Source organism: Oncorhynchus kisutch, linkage group LG19 (genome assembly GCF_002021735.2).
Source record: "Oncorhynchus kisutch isolate 150728-3 linkage group LG19, Okis_V2, whole genome shotgun sequence".
Taxonomy (NCBI): domain Eukaryota; kingdom Metazoa; phylum Chordata; class Actinopteri; order Salmoniformes; family Salmonidae; genus Oncorhynchus; species Oncorhynchus kisutch.
In genome coordinates, this window is record NC_034192.2 from 40,300,770 (window position 1) to 40,328,367 (window position 27,598).

General features: G+C 44.2%; 1 protein-coding gene across 3 annotated transcripts; it reads right to left on the reverse strand.

Moving 5' to 3' along the window:
• Positions 1-3,020: 3,020 nt before the first annotated feature.
• Positions 3,021-26,953, reverse strand: LOC109864822 (calnexin-like). 3 transcript variants are annotated; one of them, XM_020452797.2, is made up of 14 exons: positions 26,848-26,953; positions 15,644-15,877; positions 14,328-14,401; positions 13,959-14,017; positions 12,844-13,067; positions 12,274-12,466; positions 11,893-12,082; positions 11,326-11,439; positions 10,521-10,677; positions 9,381-9,596; positions 5,953-6,072; positions 5,584-5,704; positions 5,299-5,423; positions 3,021-5,082 (listed from the first exon to the last, which is right to left on the reverse strand). In XM_020452797.2, the coding sequence occupies exons 2-14, from the start codon at positions 15,872-15,874 to the stop codon at positions 5,023-5,025; spliced, it is 1,884 nt and encodes a 627-aa protein (XP_020308386.1). In that variant the 5' UTR covers positions 15,875-15,877; positions 26,848-26,953; the 3' UTR covers positions 3,021-5,022. The 3 variants fall into 3 exon arrangements, with proteins under 3 accessions (XP_020308386.1, XP_031653964.1, XP_031653963.1); XM_031798104.1 differs by having other exon boundaries at positions 5,299-5,420; positions 26,848-26,894; XM_031798103.1 differs by lacking the exon at positions 26,848-26,953 and adding an exon at positions 26,451-26,766.
• Positions 26,954-27,598: the final 645 nt, after the last annotated feature.

Sequence of the window (27,598 nt, forward strand, 5' to 3'; positions counted from 1 at the left end):
TTTTCATGCCTTGAGAAGTACCGGATCCGGCATAAATAGGTTCCGGAACAAAACAGTCCAAAACGGAGAGGGGCAGGATCCTGTTCCGGCTCAAATTAATCACTGGGTTTAGCTACAAAATCATTGCTTGTTTGTTCGATACAGTAACTACAAAAAAGTGTTAATAATCAGCAAAGGGATTTACTTATGTCAAGCTTTGAATTATATTAAATATAAAACTAGACTAATAAAATAAACTGACAGTATTATGGTCTTAACATTACATAATGTACAATAAATCAAAAGGAACTGTAGAAACATGTGGCATTAAATGTTTACCTGGTCAACATTAAACATCTTTCCCGATTGCTGAATTCTGTTTCACTGCAGGGCGGGAAGAAGGCCAACCAATCACTACCAAAGGGGATGCGCATGCGCAATTTGGAATAAAGCATGCCTAATGCAATGCAATTAATGCAACTGCGTCTTATTAATGCAACTGAATTGAAGAAAAACATTGACTAAGGCCAGGACTATATTTAGCATATTGTTCCTCTTAGTTTCTTGTCCCAGGTTATAGTCTAGTCACATTGCAAAATACTGTTGATTGTAGTCTGGATACCAGTCTTTTTACCTTGCCCCTCTGCAAATGACAGGATTGGCCAGCTGTACAGACAGGAACCAGGCTACATTGTGATATCATTCTCTATGTGGATCCCCTCTGGAAAACCCCACTATAACCGAATCCTAAATCTGTAGAGGAAACAGAAACAAAGCTATTTTATGGAGGTCACTGTAGCACTGATAGAACTCTCCCAACCCCTGCCAAGCCCTCAGTTGAACCACCTATTATGTGACATTTTTATTTTACCAGGTAAGTTGACTGAGAACACATTCTCATTTACAGCAACGACCTAGGGAACAGTTACAGGGGAGAGGGGGATGAATGAGCCAATAAACTGATTAGATTACACAATTGAAATATGTTCATCTGGCTTCCCAAAATAGCTTGACTCTAGACTGGAGGCAACAGGGCATAACAGTTTGTTACACTAGGTTATATTTTAAACCATTCAGGAAAAGTTGTGGCAAATTGATTCTGTAAAGAAGCCTCCTTATCATTTTGTTCAGGGTCAAATGCACCCTTATGCATCTCTAATCATTCTTCAAGCGCTGATAGCATGTGATCATGTGGCCTGGTTACAATACAGGATTACTTGAACAGCAGATATGTTTTACCTCTAGTGCCATAGATGTAGAAATGGCTCTGAATGCAAGACCATTGATTCAAAACATAGATCTCTTTTGAATGAGATTTTAAACTGAATTATAGCTGACAAGCTTTAAATAAACATAGTTCATATATTCATTACATGTACGAATAATGTTCATATTACATTAATCACACACACGCAAATAAAAAGAGTACAACCAACTAGAAATGTGCAGTGAGCAAAAAATGTACAGTGTATTCAGAAAGTAATCAGACCCCTTCCCTTTTTCCACTTTGTTACCTTAAAGCCTTATTCTAAAATTGATTAAATAAGTTTTACACACAATACCACATAATGAAACCGCAAAAACATGGTTTTAGAAATGTTAACATATGTATTGAAAATAAAAAACAGAAATACATTTACAAGTATTCAGACCCTTTTCGAAGACTCTAAATTGAGCTCAGGTGCATCCTGTTTCCATTGATCATCCTTCAGATGTTTCTACAACTTGATTGAAGTTCACCTGTGGTAAATTCAATTGATTGGACATGATTTGGAAAGGCACACACCCGTCTATATAAGGTCCTACAGTTGACAGCGCTGTCAGAGCAGAAACCAAGCCATGAGGTCAAAGGAATTGTTCGTAGAACTCCGATTGTGTCAAGACACAGATCTGGGGAAGGGTCATGAAAAATGTCAGCAGCATTGAATGTCCCCAGAAACAGTCCCCAAATACAGGTGTGCCAAGCTTGTAGCATCATACCCAAGAAGACTTGAGGCTGTAATGGCTGCCAAAGGTGCTTCAACAAATTACTGAGTAAAGGGTCTGAATACCTATGTAAATCTAATATTTCAGTTATTTTTTTAAAATAAGTTTGCAAGGGAGCTGAATACTTTCCAAATGCACTGTAGTTTTAAAATATGCAGCATCAAACAGCCTGGGCATAATATCTGCTCGGTGAAATGTCGATTAATACCAAGTGACAGGCAGCAATGAAACACTCGGGCTCCCAGTCAGTTTCTATTAGGCCTTTTTATTCATCAAAAGAAAATGGCGTCCCCATTCATAGATGACTGCATTTATAACAGACATGGGTCAGAGGAGCAGTCTGTGACCCATATTCACATGGCTATTTGTGATCAGTTTTTAAAGCCACCACTAAACAATTATTCAACTTTACCCATGATGTGACATTACATCTCAACCGTGATAACCAAAGGTAACTCTTTATAGTTCATTTTATCTCTCTAGTGTGCAGGACTAAGTTAGGTTAAACCCATTCATTTCGGTGACCCATCAGAAAGTATTGTCACACAGGAAAGCTGAGATATATGTAAGGTACATTACAGTGCACTGTTCAGTCTAGGAGTCTTATCTAGGCAGCTTTAGGTAGAACCAAATAAAAAGGTAAAATAATGACAACTTTGTAGACTCAAATGAATAAAGGTAGCCAGAAAGAGCGTAAAGGAGAGCTGCATGTCTTTAGGAATATTCATAAAAGTGTAGTTCTGACCTTTTCATTTTCTTGAAAACGCCAACTAGGTGTCTCGGTCTCTCACCTCATTTTATCTAAGCCTCACACAAACCCTGTAGCAATGGTACCATAAAGAAACATTAACCAGGTTGCAGTGGGAACTAACTACATCGCATATACCCCATGACACAGGTCATTTCACAAGAAAAAAGAAAACAATGAGAAATGGAGGTCTATTTCCTCAAGGCGGAAGCTGTACATGCCAACAAAATTTCTGGGGTGACGACCCCCCGCCACACCACACAAAACCATGAAACCAATACAGGAAAAACACACTGTCAACCTCCAATCTCTTAATGAAATCTGTTTATTTCTGTTTTGTGAGTAACATCGTAAGTTCTACCTTTTCCTCCCTGCCCTCCAAAATGTACTTTAGTAGATGAATGCCCAATCAAACCAACAGCTGCTGTGGATCCTCATCACCCTATCACATGCAGCTTAAGAGTTTTTGTCGGGGGAACCAATCCCCATTCACCTCGTTCGATCAGACACCGGAGAATAAGAATTGTAGGATTCCAAACATGACTGACCGACATTCACCACTAAGGAATCTGAGACCACAAAACTTGACCAGGATTCCATGCAGACAGACAGCAAATGACCTAGTATGTGTTTCCGTGGTAGCCTCAGTTACCTTGAAAAGTGCCAACTCTTTTTTTTGTATATGAGACAAACCTCTAATGGCTTTTGACTTCCACTGCTTTTTATGATGTTCTGAAAACAGCATGGACAGGTTCACAAGAATGGGAGAAACAAACATGGAACGTAAATACTGTAGGCGGTTCCAATCTTTCCTCCTTAGTTCCTTTTTCATGTCGTATGAGATTAAGTTTAAAAGGAAAAGACATCAATGAATCATTCAGTGAGAAAGTAGTGGGGGGGGAGCTTGTCTGACACCCTGAGAGTACTCTTTATGACTCTTGTAAGACTCAAACTGTCATGAGAAACATAAGAGTAAAAGTCTTAAAGATCTGTGTCATATTCTGCTGCTGTTGCTTTTGACTTAGGAAATGCAGTCACAGGATGTGCTTACTTACTCAGCTACCAATAGCCAGGTGGGAGACTGAATTATCCCACCAATGAGGGAGGAGGATGCACGAGCTGAGCCAGGATTTTTTTCTCTCCATCTTCTCTTGATGAGTCAGCAGGAACAAGGACATCAGTATGAAAACCTTGGCATCTCCATGAAGCCTGCCGGCAACCAACAGTCACCCCTCCCGAGCACCAGCCACACATACTCCCTCACAAATATTTGTTAATGTACACTTACACTATATCCCTACATTATAGATCAAAAACAAATGAAAAAAGACATGTACAAAGTATTAAAAGAAACGTCACAGTACATTCACAGAAGAAAAACGTTCAGCAAACCTTTCTCTCTAGGGCTGTGTAACGCAGCACAGAATCTAATCTATTGAAGCCTGTTTACTAAGCTCTCTCTCTGTTTCAAAAACTTTGCCCGCCCCACAGTTCTGCGGGGAACTAAGCATGTACAATGGACCCCCCTTACTCCCAGCTCCACTCTATTAGGAACAACTTGAGCAAGGTATTCTACAACTAAACACACTTTTTTTTTTTAAGGTGGTGGAAGCCACATGGAATGAAATGTCGAGGAGACCTGTTTATCATGGGAACGTTTCTCTTGAAACCCCCCCAAAACCACAACTGCAGTGTTAAAAGCAGACAAGACATCCAAATTGCATGTTGTTTTTTTTTTGTCGACCTTCAACAGAAATGCTCATGTTAAGTCTATCTACTCCTCTGACACATACAAAACACATGGGACTGTTAAACTGGACCAAGCAAGAAGACATTGAGGGGGAAAATGGCTAAAACCTACAAGCTGTAGTGTTGCCCAGATTCACCGGTTGATAAATACTGTCTAGATCTGCGGGATGGATGGATGGGGGGCTGATTAGCAGAAGCATAGGGTGTTGGGGGTGGGAGGAGAAGAGAAGACAAGGTGGGGTCCCTAGGTTAGTGTCTGCTGCACTGTTACAGAATGGTATGGGAAATAGATGTATTCTTTCTTCGCTGTTCAAAAAAAGCCCCTTTCTACACCAACAACCCAGTCTTCATCTTCACCATACTGGAATCCTCACTTCCATATTGGAGGCAGTCATGATTGTTTTCTGTTGATCCTGACGAGAGAGATCACTTCATCGTCCTGGGAGGGGGAGGTGTGGAGAAGACAGCCGGAGGCGGTGGTTAATAAAGGGAGCCGGGGGGGGGGGGGGGGGTCAGGCCAGTTGGTTTAAATCAGAAGATCCAGGGTTGTGGCAGCCACTTCAGTCCTTTCTCCCTTTTGTGTTTCTAGGGGACCTCCTGAGGACATCATCTTCTTGTTTCTGGAGAGAGCGGGAATGAGAGGGAGATTTGGGTCATCATTATTTCTACTTAAATTAACACAATCAACCCCGTCACAATTATTTCTAAAGCCATTTTTACCTCAGAAGTTGCGAACAGTACTTTTACAATGCTCTTTCTACAAAAGTGGAAAGCTCTGATTTGTCGTCACAACAAACCACATCATGCTTACCAAGACTTGCCTTACTGTCCCGTACCTGATCAGTTGCCGCCTCCTCTTCCTCATTCACTGCTGCCTCTTCTTCCTCCTCCTCCTCTTCTTCTTCTTCCCCTTCCTTCTCTGCAGGGCTGTCCTCTGCATCACTCTTCTTCCCCGCTGCTGCTATGGAAACCAACCAACACAGTTCGCTTTTACTGAGACCATTGTGAAATACACCCAGGTGAGGCAAGGCCGCACGCATTGTCAAGTGAAATGACACCGTCTTGACATACATTTGTGAAGCTACAGAACAGACAGAGAGACCGAGCCAATGAGTCCTAACCTGGCTGGCTCTTCTCCTCCTTGACTTGGTCCTCCTCAGCCTTCTCCTCTTCCTCCTCCTTCACGTCTGGCTGAGGCTCGTCTGTCTTCTTGTAGTCAGCTGCAGCTGGAGCCACCGCCTTCTGTTGGGGAGAGAGAAAATATACACATTAACACAGATCAAAACATCGCCTCTGATGACATCACTTAGTCATCCATTAAGGATTTGACTCCCACCGACATTTACTGAAAGTCTTTTGGGGGGGAGCCCTGACGACTTGGCCGAACTGTTGACAAATAACCATGCAGAGGTAAATGTGCGGGGGAGTAATTTTCATAATAAATTAGACACTATTGAGATGAAACCTTAAAATGGTCTGTGGTCCCTCACCTTTCCGGTGCAGAAGAAGACAATGATGAGGATGAGGGGCACGGCCACAGTCAGCACATAGACCACCCACAACCAGGGACGCTCGTCTGCTGCAGTCATCATTTGGTTTACCAGCCCGGGCTAGAGGAGATGGGAGAACACAGTCACGGAATGGTCAAGATCTGGGAACCAACGACCACAACCAACCAACATCAACTACATTACCAGCAGGGTATGGATTACATATGCACTATTGGGGGTGCCGTTGAAAGTAGTTCTTTGTAAGTTTGCCACAATATGGGTGGTATAACAAAGTGTTGGGTATGGGGCATTAAGAAATGGTCGGAAAAGGTCAATACTAAGTTGACCACAAAAAAAAAAACTTCACTCCTGTATCTTTCATATGAACCCTAAATATGTATTGTGTTATGATTATTATTATTTTTTTTAAGTTAGAGGGTTTCTTTACACACCTCACTCACTTCCTGAGATTCTTCATAAGGGCTGGGGGTTTCCTGTTTCACAGTGCATACTTGTGCAACATACTTGTGCACTTGATAAAACAAAAAGACTCTTGCTTTTGTTCAATCTCAGTCAAAAGAACCCCTTAGTTTGATCATTCATTAGTCCTAACCTAAGTCTCGCATACTATGGGAGAACAATGGCAGATCACGGGAGGGTGTGCATCCAACTCCATCCATACTACAATAGCAGACCTGAGACGAGCTGTTCCATATTAACAGTGGCAGCCAACTGGCCCAGCATGGCTACCAGTGTAAAACCAAATGATCCATAGAGCAAACAATGAGGCTGTGAAAGCAGTGGAATGCTCAGCGGGCCCCACGGTTCACTGTGAGGGGTATGTAGCTAGTACAGCCGTGTGTGTGTGCTGCTCTGACAGAAAGGTAGAGTGTGTGCGAGACTAAGAACAACGAGAGAGAGGAGAGCGCTAAGAGAGAGAGAGGAGAGCGCTAAGAGAGAGAGAGGAGAGCGCTAAGAGAGAGACCGGAGAGCGCTAAGAGAGAGAGAGAGGAGACCGGAGAGCGCTGAGAGAGAGAGAGAGAGGAGACCGGAGAGCGCTGAGAGAGAGAGAGAGGAGACCGGAGAGCGCTGAGAGAGAGAGAGAGGAGACCGGAGAGCGCTGAGAGAGAGAGAGAGAGGAGACCGGAGAGCGCTGAGAGAGAGAGAGAGAGGAGACCGGAGAGCGCTGAGAGAGAGAGAGAGAGGAGACCGGAGAGCGCTGAGAGAGAGAGAGAGAGGAGACCGGAGAGCGCTGAGAGAGAGAGAGAGAGGAGACCGGAGAGCGCTGAGAGAGAGAGAGAGAGGAGACCGGAGAGCGCTGAGAGAGAGAGAGAGGAGACCGGAGAGCGCTGAGAGAGAGAGAGGAGACCGGAGAGCGCTGAGAGAGAGAGAGGAGACCGGAAGCGCTGAGAGAGAGAGAGAGGAGACCGGAGAGCGCTGAGAGAGAGAGAGAGGAGACCGGAGAGCGCTGAGAGAGAGAGAGAGGAGACCGGAGAGCGCTGAGAGAGAGAGAGAGGAGACCGGAGAGCGCTGAGAGAGAGAGAGAGGAGACCGGAGAGCGCTGAGAGAGAGAGAGAGGAGACCGGAGAGCGCTGAGAGAGAGAGAGAGGAGACCGGAGAGCGCTGAGAGAGAGAGAGAGGAGACCGGAGAGCGCTGAGAGAGAGAGAGAGGAGACCGGAGAGCGCTGAGAGAGAGAGAGAGGAGACCGGAGAGCGCTGAGAGAGAGAGAGAGGAGACCGGAGAGCGCTGAGAGAGAGAGAGAGGAGACCGGAGAGCGCTGAGAGAGAGAGAGAGGAGACCGGAGAGCGCTGAGAGAGAGAGAGAGGAGACCGGAGAGCGCTGAGAGAGAGAGAGGAGACCGGAGAGCGCTGAGAGAGAGGAGACCGGAGAGCGCTGAGAGAGAGGAGACCGGAGAGCGCTGAGAGAGAGAGAGGAGACCGGAGAGCGCTGAGAGAGAGAGAGGAGACCGGAGAGCGCTAAGAGAGAGAGGAGACCGGAGAGCGCTAAGAGAGAGAGGAGACCGGAGAGCGCTAAGAGAGAGAGGAGACCGGAGAGCGAGAAGCCTAGATGTATAGAGAGAGGGCCATTAAGCCCAACATGCCAGGCATCCCGGGAATTCATCTTTAGGAATAAAAGGCAGCATAGGTCTGGGGCTGTAGGGATTTAGACAAGAGGCAACCAAACTAACAGCTAATCCTTGGGTACGAGCCAACATCATCCCAACTGGACTCACAACTCTACTGCACACAAGCTTATTTTGCCTCAACTGCAATGGAGCGAGACCACCTACGCGTGTGAGAAGCAGGGCCACTGCTTCTTAATAGTCCACAGCCCCAGCTGTACGTTTGGCTCTATGGAACAGTGTACTCTAGCGGTGCAAGAATGCACCAGCCACTTCAGGCTACACTCTTCCTCTGGGTAACAGTCATGCTCAGCCAGCTCAAGAAAGGGACCGGGTAAGAGACATGCTAGGCTAGCTCAGGAAGCTTTTCAACTAAATCCAACTCATACAGAGGAGTAGCTGTAGCATGGTGAGTGACTGTTCCACTGTTACTGCTCAGCTTGGCCTCGCTCTCTCCCTAGAACACCATGTGTATGTCTGTTTCCACTTATGGGCGGAGCAGGCCAGGGTTTTTACGCGTCACACGGAACAGATAGCCACGCTAACCAGTAGCATTCCTCTGAAGGGTGTGGGGAGTGCGTCTATTCTGGTATCCTCATGAGAACACACAGGCAGAGAAGTCACCACTAACCACTGATATTCTCTAAATAAAGATGAATAAGATTACATGGACGGGGGCTAATACTTGATCAGCGCTCCCATTCTGAGACAACACTTCATACAGACGGCCCCTGATTCTAAGTCTGTGGTTGGACAACACGTCACCTCTAGTTTAGTCTGGATTTACTTTATTGCTAACCCCAGAGGCTAGAGACTTCATGCAACGCAGAAAATATCTGCATAGCTCCATGGAGAGGTTTCAGAGAAGTCCCTGGCTACAAAGACAGGTCCCGTAGTTGCACTTGCTGCAAAACAAACATCCATTGGGAAAACATTTTTAAATTAAGATCTTGCTGTACTCTACTTCTTAGATGCAACAGGAATCCAAAAGAGACGTTGAAAGTGCTACGGTTAGGATAGAAGAGTGGTCCTGCCAGTTAATGACACCGCATACATTTCCTTATCAAATGTCAGCATATTTTTTTGTTTTATCAATGAGGCGTGAGGACTCGCCCGTCCTAACTATTATGCGACCTCTCAACATACCTCTACACGGGTCCTGTGTACACCATCTTCACGCTTTGCTTGCAAAAAACGTTACGTTTCACGAGAGATCCAAATTAAGTATGCTTCATGATCCACATGAAGCATTCAAGTGTAGGTGTACAAGTATATCAGTGTCTGTGTATGTGCAGTTGTACCCACCTCAGCGGCTCCCTCAGCAGCTTTCTTCAAACCCCAGCCGTCATTGGCCCAGCGCTCGGCCGTGTGCCGCTCGTTGGTGATGAAGAAGTTATCGAAGAAGATGTCGCTGGACATGGACCACAGCTCCAGGCCCACAGCGTTGAAGGGGGTCATCCTGAAGGGATGGAGGTCCTCGAAGAAGTCCGGATTGGCAATCTTCCTGGGCTTCCACACACCCTGGGGAAGGAGAGGTGGAGTTACATTGAGAGTCGAGTACACTGTACTGTGAGCATTACAATTACGTTAGGGTTCGAAGTATGTACATTGGGATTTGTCTGCAATGACAGCTCAGTAGAAAAAAAAAATAAAAAATAAAAAATAGGACATTTTCTTAAACACATGAAATAAAGTTACTATTCAAGATAATATAAATAAGCTCTCATCAATACATACACCACATGATCACAAGTCTGGACACCAGCTCGTCAAACATCTACTTCCAAAATCATGGGCATTAATATGGAGTTGGTCCCCCTCTTTGCTGCTATAACAGCCTCCACTCTTCTGGGAAGGATTTCCACTATGTTGGAACATTCTTATAGGGACTTGATTCCATTCAGCCACAAGAGCATTAGGAGTTCCAGTTCATCCAAAGGTGTTTGATGGAGTTGAGGTCAGGGCTCTGTGCAGGCCATTCAAGTTCTTTCATACTAATGTCGACAGACCATTTCTGTATAGACCTCGCTTTTTGCAAGGGGGCATTGTAATGCTGAAACAGGAAAGGGCCTTCCCCAAGCTGTTGCCACATTGTTGAAAGCACAGAACTGCATATTTGTATGCTGTAGTGTTAAGATATCCCTTCACTAGAACTAAGGGGCCTAGCCCGAAAAACAGCCTCAGACCATCATTCCTCTTCCAAAATGTACAGATTGCATGGCTGTGTGCTCGATTTTATACAATGGGTGTGGCTGAAATGGCCATATCCACTAATTTAAAGGCGTGTCCACATACTTTTGTATATATAGTGTACAAATTCTGGAAGAGCAAGTGAAACTATTGTGTGCATGTTATTTAGGCTACACACTTCACTGGGGTGAAGCATGTTCCTAAAGAGGCTGATGCTTTGGTACATGGTACACGTTGGGAGGTGTGAAGGGTTACCTGGTAGTTGGGATTGTCGATCATTGGGGCCTTCCACTTGCCCTTGTAGTTGGGGTTGTCAATCATGGGCCGTTGCCATGCACCGCAGCCGGGGGCGGTCTCACAGAGGGCGTTCGGGATCTGAGGGGCCTCCCACTCGCCATCCATGTCCTCATCCCTGGAGAAAAAGAACAAGTTACGACAATGTCACAGACGCAGTCATACAGTGTACAAAATGATGGTATACGGTTGCAAGTTACTATGGGTGTGAGAAAGCAAAGAACAAGAGAAAGAAAAGAGACTGCATTTAGAGGACCTCGAAAAGGGGTCATTAGCCCATATCTCAACATTGGTCTCCGCCCTCTTTCCACTGTGTCCCGTTCCTCTAGCTCTTCTCTACCGGCTCTAATTTAATTTCCGCCACAGAAGTGAGACATCAAAGCAGTGAAAAATCAGCTCGTCGCAGCCCAAAAACCAGGCCTGGCTGTCCTGAGGCAAAGCATGCCTTGTGAAATTAGCTCCTCTCACCAGGAAGCCCACTCTCTTCACAAAGAGGAGCTGCCGCAAAGGCTAGCAATTAGCTTCCAACACACAAGTGGGCTGACCTAGATGAGGATACAACATGAAGGAAGAGAAGACAGAGGGGAGGTGGTATATGAAGGGGAGAGACCAGACGAAGGGGAGAAAGAAGACAGAGGTGGTAGATGAAGGTAGAGAAAGAGGAGAAAGACAGAAGAGAGAGTACTATGGTAGAGGGGAGAGAGATCGCAGTTTGAGAGTGCAGCAAGATAGCGGGGTGAGCTGAATGCGACGGTATGGTAGTTACCAGTCCTCGGGCTTGACTGCATCGGGGTCACTGGTGTACTCTGGCTGATCATCCAGCCAGCCGTCTGGCTTCACTGCATCCTCATCTGGGATCTGTTTTGGTGCATCCTCATCCCTGTGGGGCAGGCGGGTGAATTAGAGGGTACACGCACTAACACAGCACCCCCACACCTGGCACAAACATTGAACTGTCCACAGGACACACACCTATTATCCCATGTCAAAACAATCCAACTACATTTGAAACATGCACATGCTGTGTAATTTACATGTAAGCTAATGTAACAGTATAACTTTAGACCGTTCCCTCGCCCATACCCGGGCGCGAACCAGGGACCCTCTGCATACATCAACAACAGTCACCCACGAAGCATCGTTACCCATCGCTCCACAAAAGCCGCAGCCCTTGCAGAGCAAGGGGAACTACTACTTCAAGGTCTCAGAGCAAGTGACGTCACCGATTGAAACTCTATTTTGCGCGCACCACCGCTAACTAAGCTAGCCGTTTCACATCCATTACACTAACCTGCTGAAATAGCCTCTCTCCCTCTTACACACAGGCCCTTACCAGTCCTCAGGTTTGACTGCGTCAGGGTCCTGGATCTTGGGCCTCTCGTCCCAGTCCTCTGGCTTGTGGTCGTCGGGGTCCTCTATCTCGGCAGCAGGATTGATGGGTGGGGTCATGTCTGTCAGCAGGTTACCACTGTTCACCACTGTCTGGTCTACCAGCACCTCAAAGCTGTTGTCTGGGTTCACCACTAGGAGGCGGGAGAGAGACAGAAATGGTTAGAGGAACTAATAGAAATGTAACAAGAAGAACGAGCACTATTCCCTAATCTAACAGGCATACGATCGTGTGTCCTACACAATACATTTCTATGTGATCGTTAAGTGACATCGCACCAGTTACAACAGCAAGGATACCTGAGAACATGTTGAAATGTCTTACCCAGTGTGTAAAGGTGGGTCTTCTTGTCGGTGTAGTAGGTGCGCAGGTCTGCGTCAGGCTTCTTGGCGTGCTTCTCCTCGTACTCGCCAGTCTTGGGGTTCTTGTGGCGGAATATGAAGTGCAGCTTGTAGTCCTCGCCACACTTGTCTGGTCCGAACATGATGGTGTAGGGAGTCTTGTCAACAAACTCATCCTGGTGGGAAGGACAAATATACATTTACTGTGGCTCTGTATTAGAGCATTATGGAATGTGTAACTGGCTACTGGATTTCCAGGCCGTCTACATTGGTATATTTTAGATGAAGACCAAGCTAAGATTCTACATAAACAGAACACTTTTGAGAGGTTATTTTGTGTTTTCTGAGAGTGTCTTAGATTGCATGGTGCACGGATAGAATAATGAGCCAGATATTTCACTGGATGTATAAATATGAAGCATCCGCTTGGCGTCTCCACTTACTACCAAATATCCCCCTACTTTCTTGTTCTGCCCACTATGACCAATTTGTTCCCATTCGAAACGACTCTTGGGTTCGATATAAAAATCTTTGGTGCAGACGTGTGGCTTACCAGGTTAAGGTCTGGGGTCTGGGAGAGCAGTTTGACGTAGGCACCGCCACAGTCGATCCCCTGCTGGAAGTTGACCTCATACTGGACGATGAGGGGTTTGGTGTCGAAGATGAAGGGTCTGAGGAGCTGGGCTGAGATGGCGTGGTGCTTAGCACGTGACTTGAGGACCAGGCCTTTGTCTCCAGGCAGCTTGCTGTCTTTCATGTCCTCCACCTCCCATTTACCTGCAAGGAGGTCAAATATGTGAATATACTCACTTGATAACTGCCTGAATGGAGCCAAAGCTAGGTTGTATTCATTAAGCACCAAACACAAATTTTTGTTTTCTGTTTGTAAAATGATTTGCTATGTTGTGCCCTACTTAATACAATGTGTCAGAGACCTGGCCTAAATTTAACACCCACCGCCCACCAAATGCAGGTAGATTTTAGCATTGGCAGGTAAGAATATCTAATTCACAAGCCATGTTAGCGGGTGGTCACACTTGGGCCACTAGAGTGCGAGCATTTTATATAAAAATAGTAAAAAGTCAAGTATGGGCACATGCTGCAGTAGCTGTTTTCAAAGTATTTCTGCCATTTTGTTTCATATCTGGCAGTGCACCAAAATGTTTTTATCCTAATGTTATAGCTATACCACCTGGCTGGGGGGCTGTGAGTGAAGTGCTAAAAGATTTGTTTTTAGAAGCAATCTACACAGGCATAAAAGTTGGTGTAACTACTACAATAAGAATTTCTACATGTGTTTCTTGGATATTTACATTATTTTGTTCACAAGTCAGGCTGTTTTTCAATGTTTGAGTTTGCTTCCACTGCTAGCGAAGACACATTTTCAAAAGGCACACCTTAAAGGGGCAGCTGAAATTGTCTCATCTCTATTTTGGTTAAAAAGACAGTTCACAACATATTAAATGAAATTGAGCAATATACCAGATGACATCTTACTAGTAACACATTCATTGATTTAGAAACATTACGAAGCACGCTCATCCGCAAAAAATATTTACAAAAAAAGTACAAAAAAATGGCTTTTTTTTTTTTTTTTATCTACCTGCCACTGGCTGCTAGACTAAAAAGGTCCTCTCTGACCAGGGCCATAACTGTCTTAGTGCCTACCATCATACTTGGCGATATCCTCATCAATGTCCTCCTTCTTGGCCTTTGAGAGGACCCAGCTGAAACAGGAGAAGCAAATTGACTTGAGTCAAGTAAACAGGGTAGCACCTGGACACCAGAGGGACAGCCCCTGGGGGAATGACCTTGGGGCTGGGTTCGTATTTAGGTCAAAATGGCAGCTGGTCCTATAGTGAGCACTCAAACAGCACAGTGTGGCATATGAAATGACAATAAATGCAGTTTATAACACCCATGTTATTTCGGCACAGCATATTTGAATATATCTTCCTTGGTGTAGATGTAATTTGCATTACAAATGACTGTATATAATAATGCCTGTGTTTAACAGCACTGTTTCAAAGTTCTCACCTGTCTAGGGTCCCCCTGTCAAAGGACTCGGCGAAGAAGTGTTCCCCCATGGGCTCGGGAGCTTTGTAGGTCACCTAGAGAGGAGCGGAGAGCAGAGGGGTCAGTGGGTCAGCTTGTCCACTGCCCAGTGTGCCAACCAGGACACGTGTGTGTGTGTGTGTGTGTGTGTGTGTCCCCTATGCAAGAGCAATGGGAGGACATAGGTCAGTCAGATAGCAAACCTTCAAGTCACATTGCTAGTCAATGTATGACCTCAAGAGTTTCTTTTAAATGCCTCCCTACCCCTACTGAAGTTAGGCTAGTCAGAGATATTCACCACTGGAAATGTCTCATGACTCTGGCGTTAGCCATATCCTTTATGTAGAAACAGGGTCTAAAATGAACACCCGCCACCTGCAGGTAGGTTTTGGCATTGGCAGGTAAAGATGTCTATTCCACCAGCCACGGTGGCTGGTGTTCAGGGCTTCAGTGAGCCTTTCACTCGCATGTGTGAATAAAAATAGTAAAGTATGATCAAATTTATAGTAAAATAAATAATGCAGAAGCTGTTGTTTTGTAAGTATTTCTGCCATTTTGTTAGCTGGTAATTTAACTGTACAAAGTCAAAGAACTACAAATCCAATATAGACTATTCCACCTTGCACTGCAGCAGTGCCTGGCTGGGGGCTGTGCGTATGTGTAGAGCTGAGTGAAAGATTCATTTTTAGAAGCTCTGTGCACAAGCATAAAAGTTAGTCTAATTTAATTTAAACTAAAGTTTACTGAAGTGAGACTTTGTCCTTGTGTTTCTTGGCCATTTACATTGTTCTGTTCACAAGCTAGGTTGTTTTTCTATGTTTGAGTTTCAACTGCTAGGGAAGAGAAGACAACACTTCTAGTAGTCAGACTCAATCTCACAGGCACAAACATGACTGTAGTTGCACAACCACGGTAACCTCCCACCCTTAAAGTGGCAGGTGAACAATTTGTCTCTGTGATATTTTGGTTAAGACTCAGGTCATAAAAAAATGAGCTCAAACCTCCCATTCACTCTACAGCCCATTCACAATGGACATTTGACTAGTGAAAATGGGTCGGTTGGTATGTATGTGTGTACAAGTGAGGCACTCCCTTTGAGTCGATGCAGAGTATATCCAAGCAGTAAACTAAATTATGATCCATTTATCCTTGAGAGGAACAGTGAGCAGCCATGTTGGCATAACCTCTCCTCCTTGGCTGTCACAATGTGGGTATGCTGGAGGGAAAGAGAGGAGCTACACTATCTAACCACTAAAACTAACTTCATACACACTGGTCTAGGTCAATAGGATACTTACTTTAGGGGCTGGAGGCGGTCCCGGTGGTGTGTCTGCATCCTCTGGCTCCACCTCCCCGTCCAGAAGCTCCTCCCCAAGGCCCAGGTCCTCCAGCTCGTCCTCCACGCCCATGTCTTCCGCCAGCTCCATGATAGGCTCCTCCTCCTCCTGGTGGGCGGCCACTGTGGCCAGTAGCAGCGTGGAGCACAGGCCCACGGCCAGCAGCACAACACACCTCACATTCAACTCCATTGTCTAGGGGAGAGGAGAGAGATCAATTCATAAACTAGGAGAAAATGTGAGCGGTTGCCTCAGCTGCACATAAGTGCTTTAATAATAAGAAGTATGGCAGATAACAGTGATAGTCTTGCTGACTCGAGCCTACTAATTACTTTGGCTAATTAACAGATCCCCACTTCCTGTTTGCATCTACATTCAGATTCCCAATGTTTCACCATAGGATTTTTTTCTGCAGTGGCGGCAAGGGTAGTGGGGTTTCATTGCTACTAGCGTTAGTGCAATACCATGCTATCTGTTCCCCTAGACCCCTCAAACTCAACTCTGGACCACCAAGTCAGTTCCACTGCATTTTTTAATTGTTCACCTATCATCACAGACTGATTTAGACCTGGGACACCAGGTGGGTGCAATTAATCACCAGGTAGAACAGAAACCCTAAAAGGTCTGAATCCTGCTAGTTAAGAGCTGAATGCCTCTAACAGATTATCCATTTAAAAGCACACCTTGGCAGAAATAAAACATTTTTTTATGACATACCGGTAATGAATATTGGGGAAAACACTGATTCCTATTGAATTCCTTCCTTAGCCATTTCAGATTGCTAGCCACCTTACCTCGAGGGCTAGGGAGGAGGAGCGGAGTTACAGTATTATTGCTTAGTTACACCCATCCGTTCCTTTCACATCAAAATGACTAAGAGTAAAGGCTGATTTCAAACGGTGGAAGCTATGGGTAGGGCAAGAAAGATGGAAGGGATGTGATGGAGAAAGGGAAATGACAGCAGAGAGCAGAGAAAATGCAGCCATTAAATAAAGAGTAAATATGGTTTTTTTTTTTTTTAAAGGAAGGAAACAGGGGAGGAAGAATATGTGAGAGACTGGACTACATGAGACACCAGAAATATGTGGGCGAGTGACAATGCAAGTCAACATATCGCTGAGCTGGAGAAAAAAAAAAGGTTACTTCCAAAGCAGGTGGCCATTGTGTCAAATTACATAGAGCTTTTTGGACCACCTAGCGGAATAGGTGGTCCATGCAGGAATCAAACCGACAACCCCGGTCTTATAAGGACTATAATTGAAAGTTCCTGGAACCAAAATGGTCCATTAATACTACTAGGTTCCCTTCTAAGGTTTTAAACATTTATCCTTTCCATGCCTGCAGAACACACACACACCCTCTGACCGTTTCCAGGCATATGGTCACCATGCCGTTACCCAGAGCCTCCCTGGCACCCATTGCCATAGCGACGAGAGGGGTGCCTGAGGGATATGCAGCCTTAGCCTTTCCCCTAATGCGATCAGTCCCAATGAGATTACACTAGCAGGCCATATAACACCCACTGAGTTTATACACAACACATATTTAACTTTCATATTATTCACAGGCAATTTACTCGACACAATACAAATAATTTAGGACAGACTGTGTGCACACAGACATATGTTCCTCCGACAGTCCCAAATCAACCCGTAGCCTGCCCTACCACCCATCTACTGGAGTGGACTACATAAGTGTAAGCAATATGGCAAATATTCTGCCGAATTATCAGATTATTATAACAATGTTTCTTAAGGCTAGCACATGTCGCACTGAATGTGGATCTAGCTTGTGTCTGCCAATCGCGTTTTAGGGACCATCCGCAGTAGAATGCCAACTTTTTTCAAACAATTCTGCATGTAAAATCAGTGAGCATTCGTCTTCAAATTGCGTTGAGGTTCTAAGTACTCTCGGCCAGGAAACGCTATTGCTGTGTCTGAGCCCTTATACCTATCCAATCCTCTCAGATCTTCGCTAGTGCCTAGGGGGAAAGGATTGATTCGGGATTGGGTTGTCTTCTCTAATCGGATAAAGCCAATGAGATTGCAATTTGTGCCCTCATAAATACCCCCTACTCTCACCCTTCAGCATGTTCTGATACCATTAGCCAAATAAGTGGGGCTAGTCACAGAGAGTGAGTATGTAAGAGTACTATTAGGTCCACATTACCATATGCAGTATACAACTGATATACACTGATATGCTCATAAAATAAAGGGAACACTAAAAGAACACATCCTAGATCTGAATGAAATATTCTTAAATACTTTTTTCTTTACATAGTTGAATGTGTTGACAACAAAATCACAAAAATGATCAATGGAAATCAAATGTATCAACCCATGGAGGTCTGGATTTGGAGTCACACTCAAAATTAAAGTGGAAAACCACACTACAGGCTGATCCAACTGATGTAATGTCCTTAAAACAAGTCAAAATGAGGCTCAGTAGTGTGTGTGGCCTCCACGTGCCTATATGACCTCCCTACAACGCCTAGGCATGCTCCTGATGAGGTGGAGGCTGTCTCCTGAGGGATCTCCTCCCAGAGAGATCCCCCAGGGGAACGGGCGGGCCAGTCCATAGCATCAATGCCTTCCTCTTGCAGGAACTGCTGACACACTCCAGCCACATGATGTCTAGCATTGTCTTGCATTAGGAGGAACCCAGGGCCAACCGCACCAGCATATGGTCTCACAAGGGGTCTGAGGATCTCATCTCGGTACCCAATGGCAGTCAGGCTACCTCTGACGAGCACATGGCGGGCTGTGCAGCACCCCCAAAGAAATGCCACCCCACACCATGACTGACCCACCGCCAAACCGGTCATGCTGGAGGATGTTGCAGGCAGCAGAACGTTCTCCACGGCATCTCCAGACTGTCACGTGCTCAGTGTGAACCTGGGCGCCAGTGGCGAATTTGCCAATCTTAGTGTTCTCTAGCACCGGTGTTGGGCTGCAAGCACAACCCCCACCTGTGGACGTCGGGCCCTCATATACCACCCTCATAGAGTCTGTTTCTGACCGTTTGAGCAGACATGGTCCCCACCTGCAGAACCACTCCTTTATTGGGGGTGTCTTGCTAATTGCCTATAATTTCCATCTGTTGTCTGTTCCATTTACACAACAGCATGTGAAATGTATTGTCAATCAGTGTTGCTTCTTAAGTGGACAGTTTGATTTCACAGAATTGTGATTGACTTGGGAGTTACATTGTGTTGTTTAAGTGTTCCCTTTATTGTTTTGAGCAGTGTATGTTTTTCAACCATAATTTAATCTAAAATCAAGTCATAATATAGAGGGATCTAACCGAAGTCCATTAACACACAAACCAAAGTTACCAATTGTCTTTTTGTCGGGAGATTACCAGCACCTACACGCTAGCATGCAATCGCACACTATACGTACCATGTACATAGCTTAACCCCACGTGGTATTAGCATCAGTAGCACCACCGGCTAGCACTTCCCATGGCACAGCAGTAATGGTGGTAACTAGCCCAGACAGTCTAAACAAAATGGTTATTAGGTCAAGATAACCATAATGCACTACTGTCCATATATGGTATGAAGATTAATACTCCAGTACTACCGTTCTCATCACAACTCCTATTCAGTATCTCTATTGAGCTTGTTCTGCAGGTCATATGTGCATTCTAAAGGCTCATACACATTGCACTGAATGTGGACCTAGCGTTGGTGCACCGTTTTTACAGGACCACCGGCTGTAGACTTGACTGCCGACATTATTCACCCGATTATACATGTGAAAAGAAAATCACTGGAGTAGCTGGACAAAAATCCTTGAAGGTGGGTGAGCTATACACCCATCCCCCCCAGTCAACTCCCATCTGTCCAGATAACCAACCAACCAACCCCCCCCAAGGGACACATCACCTCTACAACCCTATCCCTTAAGGAGTGTCCTGAGGGGACAAATCAGGGGAGCTGCGAACAGTGTGTGTGCGCGTGCGAAACGTACAAATCCTGACTTATTGCAGATAAGAAACCGTTGGTGGACATCTACTATGATATGCTGCTCCCAATATCACCATGCCCAATATAATCATTTTGTGCCATTAATGACAATGTTAAGTACAATTTGTGTGCGTATTTACAAGTCGCATTCTCATTAAATAATCTTCATGTGGTTAAAAAAATAATAAGGCTTAGTTAATTTAAACACGCTGATAAAACTGCACAGTTTAGGATTTGTACATTTTAAATGGAGTATAGTCTTGCTGCAACATATACCATCAACGTCAGATATCACAATATTCGATTTAATCATAAATCAGCACTAGCGTGTAGCAAGGGGTTTGGGTAGCCAGGCAACAGCCACGCAGGGTGGTTGTCACTAGTTCGCACAGCCACAAAGAGAACATTTGCTATATTGTAAACATTTTGAAAAACAAAAACATTTGTAGAAATAGGTGGTGTTAGGCATAATTATGAATTTGTGGCTGTGTTAACTAGTGATGACCACGCAGTGCCTAAAGAGAAATTAATCTCATCTTTCCCTTCACAGCTTTTCATACATAGAAGAAACACTGTCACCACTTTGCTTTCACTAGCCAAGAGGGACACCTTCAGGCCCGGTGATGGTCCTGGCGGTGTCTGTCTACGCGACAGCTGGTGTGTTCTAACAGAGGGCTCTGCCATGCGTCTGTTTGTAAACTGTGACTAGGGTGTTTCCCTGCAACAAGTCAGGCTGCCAACAGAGAGGGGATAACCAGAGGGAAGCTCACCACCAAAGCACCATGCATGTATCTTCTTGATGACCAAGTGAGGGGTTAAGATACAAGACTTTTGGGAGTGGGTGAGGCAATGGGGTTGTAGTTGACTTGCAAGGTCCACAGTTCGGCTTGGGCAATATCACTGATCTGGCTTTCAAGTCTATGAAAATGCCCTTTGTTACAAATTTAATCAGAACCATGCATAATGCACATTCACTAATAATGCCCAACTTCTTGTAGCAGGCATTAGGCTATAGAAAATGTACACAGGTCTCATCAACAATCTCTCAAGCCCACGTGATAGTGATTGGCCAGCTAAGCTTTATATTTCAAGTTTAGCCAACTTGGATCTATTTACTAGCCAACAAGGTTGAAGTTGTCTCTGTTTGAAAAGCATGTTAGCCTGTCCACTTTGTTCAGATGTTGAAATCAAGTAACCTAGACTTATATATACACACAAAAGTACGTGGACACCCCTTCAAATTTGTGGATACAGCTATTTTAGCCATACCCGTTGCTGACAGGTGAATAAAATTGAGCACACAGCCATGAAATATCTATAGACAAACATTGACAGTAGAATGGACTTACTGAAGAGCTCAGTGACATTCAATGTGGCACCATCATAGGATGCCACCTTTCAAATTTCTGCCCTGCTAGAGTTTCGGTCAACTGTAAGTGCAGTTATTGTGAAGTGGAAAGGTCTAGGAGCAACAACGGCTCAGCCGCGAAGTGGTAGGCCACACAAGCTCACAGAACCGCAGAGTTGGAATGTAGCGCATTAAAATTGTCTGTCCTCAGTTGCAACTCTCACTACCGAGTTGCAAACTGCCTCTGGAAGCAACATCTCCACACCAACAGTTTGTCGGGAACTTCATGAAATGGGTTTCCGTGGCCGAGCAGCCGCATACAAGCCTAAGATCACCATGCGCATGCAAGTGTCAGCTGGAGTGGTGTAAAGCTCACCGCCATTGGACTCTGGAGCAGTGGAAACATGTTATCTGGAGTGATGAGTCATGCTTCACCCTCTGGCAGTCCAACAGACAACCTACCCGAATGCATAGCACCAACTGTAAAGTTTGGTGGAGAAGGAATACTGGTATGTGGCTGTTTTTCATGGTTCGGCCTAAATCCCTTAGTTGCAGTGAAGGGAAATGTTACCGCATACAATGACATTCTAGATGATTCTGTGCTTCCAACCTTGTGGCAACTGTTCAGAGAAGGCCTTTTCCTGTTTTAGCATGACAATGCCCCCTTGCACAAAGCGCATTCCATACAGAAATGGTTTGTCGAGATCGGTGTGAAAGAACTTGACTGGCCTGCACAGAGCCCTGACCTCAATCCCATTTAATACCTTTGCGATGAATTATAACTCCAACTGCGAGCCAAGCCTAACCGCCCAACATCAGTACCTGACCTCACTAATGCTGGTGGCTGAATGGAAGCAAGTTCCCACAGCAATGTTGCAACATCTAATGGAAAGCCTTCCCATAAAAGTAAAAGCAGTTATAGCAGCAAATAGGGGACAAACTCCATATGAATGCCGATGACTTTTGGTCATGTAGTGTACTTCACTTCTCAGAATGAGAACAAGTTGCCAATTCCTTATATGATTGTGTTTTTATAAATATGCAATAAGCATAAAATACATACTAGATAGCTAGTATAACAGTCTTTGGCTAAAATGCTGCTACCGGTAACCCTAATGCTGCGAGCGACAAACTGAAAATTGATTTTCTAGAGCCTATTTGGAAGATGTATAAGTCTGATGTCACAACAATTACAGTACTTTAATAAATTCCACCATCAATTCATTATAGTAGTAGTGCAGAACATGTGGAACAAGAGTGGTTGTCATATTGATACCCCCGTTTTAGTAGTGTCTGCTCTGAGCATAATTTGAGCAGTTCAGACAAAGGGTATTGTTAGAAAAGTTACTATTACAGTAGAATAATATCTCAATGAGTTTGTGTCCATATGACCCATTCTGTTTAACCAAACCTCAAATAGCAAGTTGAAACCACTTGTCAGAGAGAAGGATGTGATCTCTTAAACTTGTTTGACGTGAGAGGCAGGGGAAAGGGCCTGGTGTGTATGTGTAAACCATAAAGATCTGTCCAAAATAAGGCCAATGTGTTTCTATAGGCTGATTTTGGATCTAAGCTTTTCACCTGCCTTCCCGCCTTTGGGACAATGACTCCCAAAAATACAACATGAGAACAAGCAGACAAACCAAACTCATAAAAATCGGAAAATAACCTTGATTCTTGCAATACAAGAATTTGGAATATCGCGCAAAAAACAAATCTAATTCATTCGATATATCGCCCAGCCCTAACCCACATTCACTCTGTTTGGGGGATACAGGAGCTTGAAGGGTGCTTGCAGCCTAGGACAGGTGCGGGGCATTTTGTGGTCATGGGGTGGGTGGGAGGGCCAGAAGGATATATGTGAGAGTAGTGCCAAATGTAACTTTCTCAACAAAGGCTGGAGACATCATGCAGGCAAACAAAACACCACACACACACACACACACACACAGGAGGGGAGACCCTAGTTGTGCTGCCAAGTGGACAGCCTTCCCCCATTCACATCATGCCTCAGTGGTCACATGTCCTTGAGAGCAGAGCGATACAGTGCCTTGCGAAAGTATTCGGCCCCCTTGAACTTTGCGACCTTTTGCCACATTTCAGGCTTCAAACATAAAGATATAAAACTGTATTTTTTTGTGAAGAATCAACAACAAGTGGGACACAATCATGAAGTGGAACGACATTTATTGGATATTTCAAACTTTTTTAACAAATCAAAAACTGAAAAATTGGAGGTGCAAAATTATTCAGCCCCTTTACTTTCAGTGCAGCAAACTCTCTCCAGAAGTTCAGTGAGGATCTCTGAATGATCCAATGTTGACCTAAATGACTAATGATGATAAATACAATCAAGTCTCCGTATAAATGCACCTGCACTGTGATAGTCTCAGAGGTCCGTTAAAAGCGCAGAGAGCATCATGAAGACCAAGGAACACACCAGGCAGGTCCGAGATACTGTTGTGAAGAAGTTTAAAGCCGGATTTGGATACAAAAAGATTTCCCAAGCTTTAAACATCCCAAGGAGCACTGTGCAAGCGATAATATTGAAATGGAAGGAGTATCAGACCACTGCAAATCTACCAAGACCTGGCCGTCCCTCTAAACTTTCAGCTCATACAAGGAGAAGACTGATCAGAGATGCAGCCAAGAGGCCCATGATCACTCTGGATGAACTGCAGAGATCTACAGCTGAGGTGGGAGACTGTCCATAGGACAACAATCAGTCGTATATTGCACAAATCTGGCCTTTATGGAAGAGTGGCAAGAAGAAAGCCATTTCTTAAAGATATCCATAAAAAGTGTCGTTTAAAGTTTGCCACAAGCCACCTGGGAGACACCGAACATGTGGAAGAAGGTGCTCTGGTCAGATGAAACCAAAATTGAACTTTGGCAACAATGCAAAACGTTATGTTTGGCGTAAAAGCAACACAGCTCATCACCCTGAACACACCATCCCCACTGTCAAACATGGTGGTGGCAGCATCATGGTTTGGGCCTGCTTTTCTTCAGCAGGGACAGGGAAGATGGTTAAAATTGATGGGAAGATGGATGGAGCCAAATACAGGACCATTCTGGAAGAAAACCTGATGGAGTCTGCAAAAGACCTGAGACTGGGATGGTGATTTGTCTTCCAACAAGACAATGATCCAAAACATAAAGCAAAATCTACAATGGAATGGTTCAAAAATAAACATATCCAGGTGTTAGAATGGCCAAGTCAAAGTCCAGACCTGAATCCAATCGAGAATCTGTGGAAAGAACTGAAAACTGCTGTTCACAAATGCTCTCCATCCAACCTCACTGAGCTCGAGCTGTTTTGCAAGGAGGAATGGGAAAACATTTCAGTCTCTCGATGTGCAAAACTGATAGACATACCCCAAGCGACTTACAGCTGTAATCGCAGCAAAAGGTGGCGCTACAAAGTATTAACTTTAGGGGGCTGAATAATTTTGCACGCCCAATTTTTCAGTTTTTTATTTGTTTAAAAAGTTTGAAATATCCAATAAATGTCGTTCCACTTCATGATTGTGTCCCACTTGTTGTTGATTCTTCACAAAAAAATGCAGTTTTATATCTTTATGTTTGAAGCCTGAAATGTGGCAAAAGGTCGCAAAGTTCAAGGGGGCCGAATACTTTCGCAAGGCACTGTAGGAGGGGAGGTGACTGTAGACTAATCAATCAGTGCTCAAGCAACACAGCAAAGAGTGTTATCTGTCAGGCAGTCTTCTGAATTCATTCCATCCAGTTCACGCTGTACAGTGCTGTCTTCTAATGCTGAGGTCATATGGTTCTCTCAGTGTATACCATCTAAGTAGGAGACATCAAGGTGCAAGATGTCGAACTGTGCTTTCACAGAGTGTCCTCTCATGGATAAGAAACATGCAGCATCTGATACTGGAAAGCCAACTCTGTGCTGTGAAGCCCTGTCTAGGTCATACTGTAGGGATCTGGGAAGGGGTGCGCACTGGGTTGAAGCAGATAAGATAAGGACCCAAAGGCACCCCCCCCATGTGCCTTTCGGGGCCTTGACCATCTCAAAAAAGATAATGCAAGATGTAAGAAGATTATGTAAAAGCTAATATTATATTTTAAAGCATGTGTATCAGTCTATTGTTCCATTCAACGTTAGTTACTAAATTGTCAACAAGAGTGGATTTAAAATGCAATTATCTTCTTAAAGTCCAATCTTAAAACATAACAGATCTGTTTTAAATATTACCCACCAGAGAACTGAGAAGTTACTATTTAACAAGGTATAACAACAAATGTCCAACTTCCTACGCACATTCAGATAATTGATTTATATAGAATATCAATTACATTTCTCACAATAGCTAACCATTTAATAAGACACACCAATTCTAGCTTTGGGAAACATCGGGAGTCTGTATTGGTTGGACACCCTGAGTTCTGCATCCTTCTGGTGGGTGGCGACGGAAAATAACCACCTCACAATATAGCCACCCCCCAAAAACATTTCCTGTCAATAAAGGCATACGTAAAATCTCTAGGAACTCGATTTACCAGAAATAAAGTGAAGTGTCCCTCGCTATCAAATAAGCGCCCGAATCCAATTGTTCTCCGCACTGAACCATATTCCTGCAATTAGACCAAGCACTACAAACACAGGAGGAATATGGTGCAGTTCAGACATTTATTTCATAGCGAGGTTAACATTTCAATTTACATCTGGTAAGTCGAGTTCCTAGAAATTATACATGTGCCTTGGTGGCAGAAAATAAATTGGGGGAGGGGTGAAGCTGGCAATGTTGTGATATGGTTATTTTCGGTCACCAGATCTATGCACAACTCAGGGAGTCCAACCAATACAAGACTTCTGATGTGTCCCAAAGCTAACCAATTCCGTTAGATAAGCAAACTGTAAAAGCCACATTTCCAAGAGGGCGCTGTATGACCTCTATCTAGCCGTTGCACTTTCTGGTTTCATTCAGTGGCGGAAGTGGGTTTGTAAAACTGGTCAGACTTCTAAGTGCTTTGCCAGTAATACCCGTTTCCATGGTAGAACAGGGGTAACAAGGTTTTCCTATAAAACACGTAGCAATTCCTACAAGCAGGCTTCATGTAGCTCCTAAGGGAAATTATTTAACATATAATATCTGTAGCTAGCTATAGTACTCATCTTGATAACCCCCTTTTGAAGGGAGTATGGTAATGTTACCCACTATATCCAACACAGGAAACCCGATTACAATTACCACACGAAAAAGGACATAACTACATAGTTAGGGCAGAATGCTTATCATGAGTCCATGCATTTACTTGTGTACGATATTTAAATAGCCATATTGGTTTCGCACCATGACAGACACTGCTGCATCATCACCACATTTTTTCCCCCTGATTTTTAGTGTTAGTCAACTACAATATAGTTTGTGAAAATGTCGGAACGTTATTGTAACAAATAGATAAGTCATTTTCCTTACTTTTAACTCGAGGCTGGTATCGCTTGCTATCCACGTTCGATGCCTCCCATGTAGGCAAGTTTGGTAACGTTAGCCTGTCCAACTTGTCTTACACAAAATGTCGGCAAAATGAACACACGGGCAAAGTGTGCAACTGACGGTGTTACATGACAATAAACGGAATAATTACATTAATTTGTTATCTTAATTGCTAACTAGGCTAAATTAGCTTGCTAGCTGGCCGTCAGCTAGCCAGTCTATGCTAAGACCACGCATGGGTTCTTGATCTTATTCAGTATTGCAATTAAACGATACTGGCCTGTATGCAAACAGCTGAACATCCTATGTCAATTTAGACTGACATTATAATTTAGCGACTTATGTTTGTAAGAAGTGATATTTGTTCGTCATTACTTACCTCCTGATTCCGATGTGACCACTTGGAACTACAGCCGGATCACGTGTGGCTTTGGGGCATGCATACTGGATTAGTAGCTCCACCTTCTCCACTTGCTGATTGGTTGCCAACTTGAAAACGCTGATATTTTCCGGGAATTATAGGAATTTGATTGCTTGTACTACACGCTCATCACAATGAATGGTCTCCGCCCCCAATCTCAACCTCGTGGACGGCGATGATTTGTCCAGCTCTAAGAGGAAATGCATGCCGATTGGTTATAGTCAGACAAGGCTCAAATATAAATTTGCAGCAGCGAAAATGATTGATGATTGTTGTAGTTTATGATCAATTAATGATTTATGTACTTTGTGAAGTTCGAATAAAATAGTAAAACTCTTTGCATATTAATTTATCACCTAAAGCGCCAATGTGATCATTCTGAATGTGAGGTTTATTGAATATGGTGTAGGCTTATTCAATAATGTACAATATAATTACATCCCTGTTGATAGATGCATTCATTTGGATACAGTTCTTTTTTTCTGATCATAAACAACAACAAATGCTAATTGCATGCCCCCATCCTGGTCAAATTTGGGGGTGTTTGAACCCCATAATAATGGACTGGATTTATGTAGTGCTTTTACATGTGCTCAAAGCACTTTATGTTGTATGGATGATCATGTTTGAAAATGAATGCTGTGTTCTATACATCCTGTTTTCTGAAGTACCCTGACTGTATGCTGCTAAATGAAAATATCAAATAGCC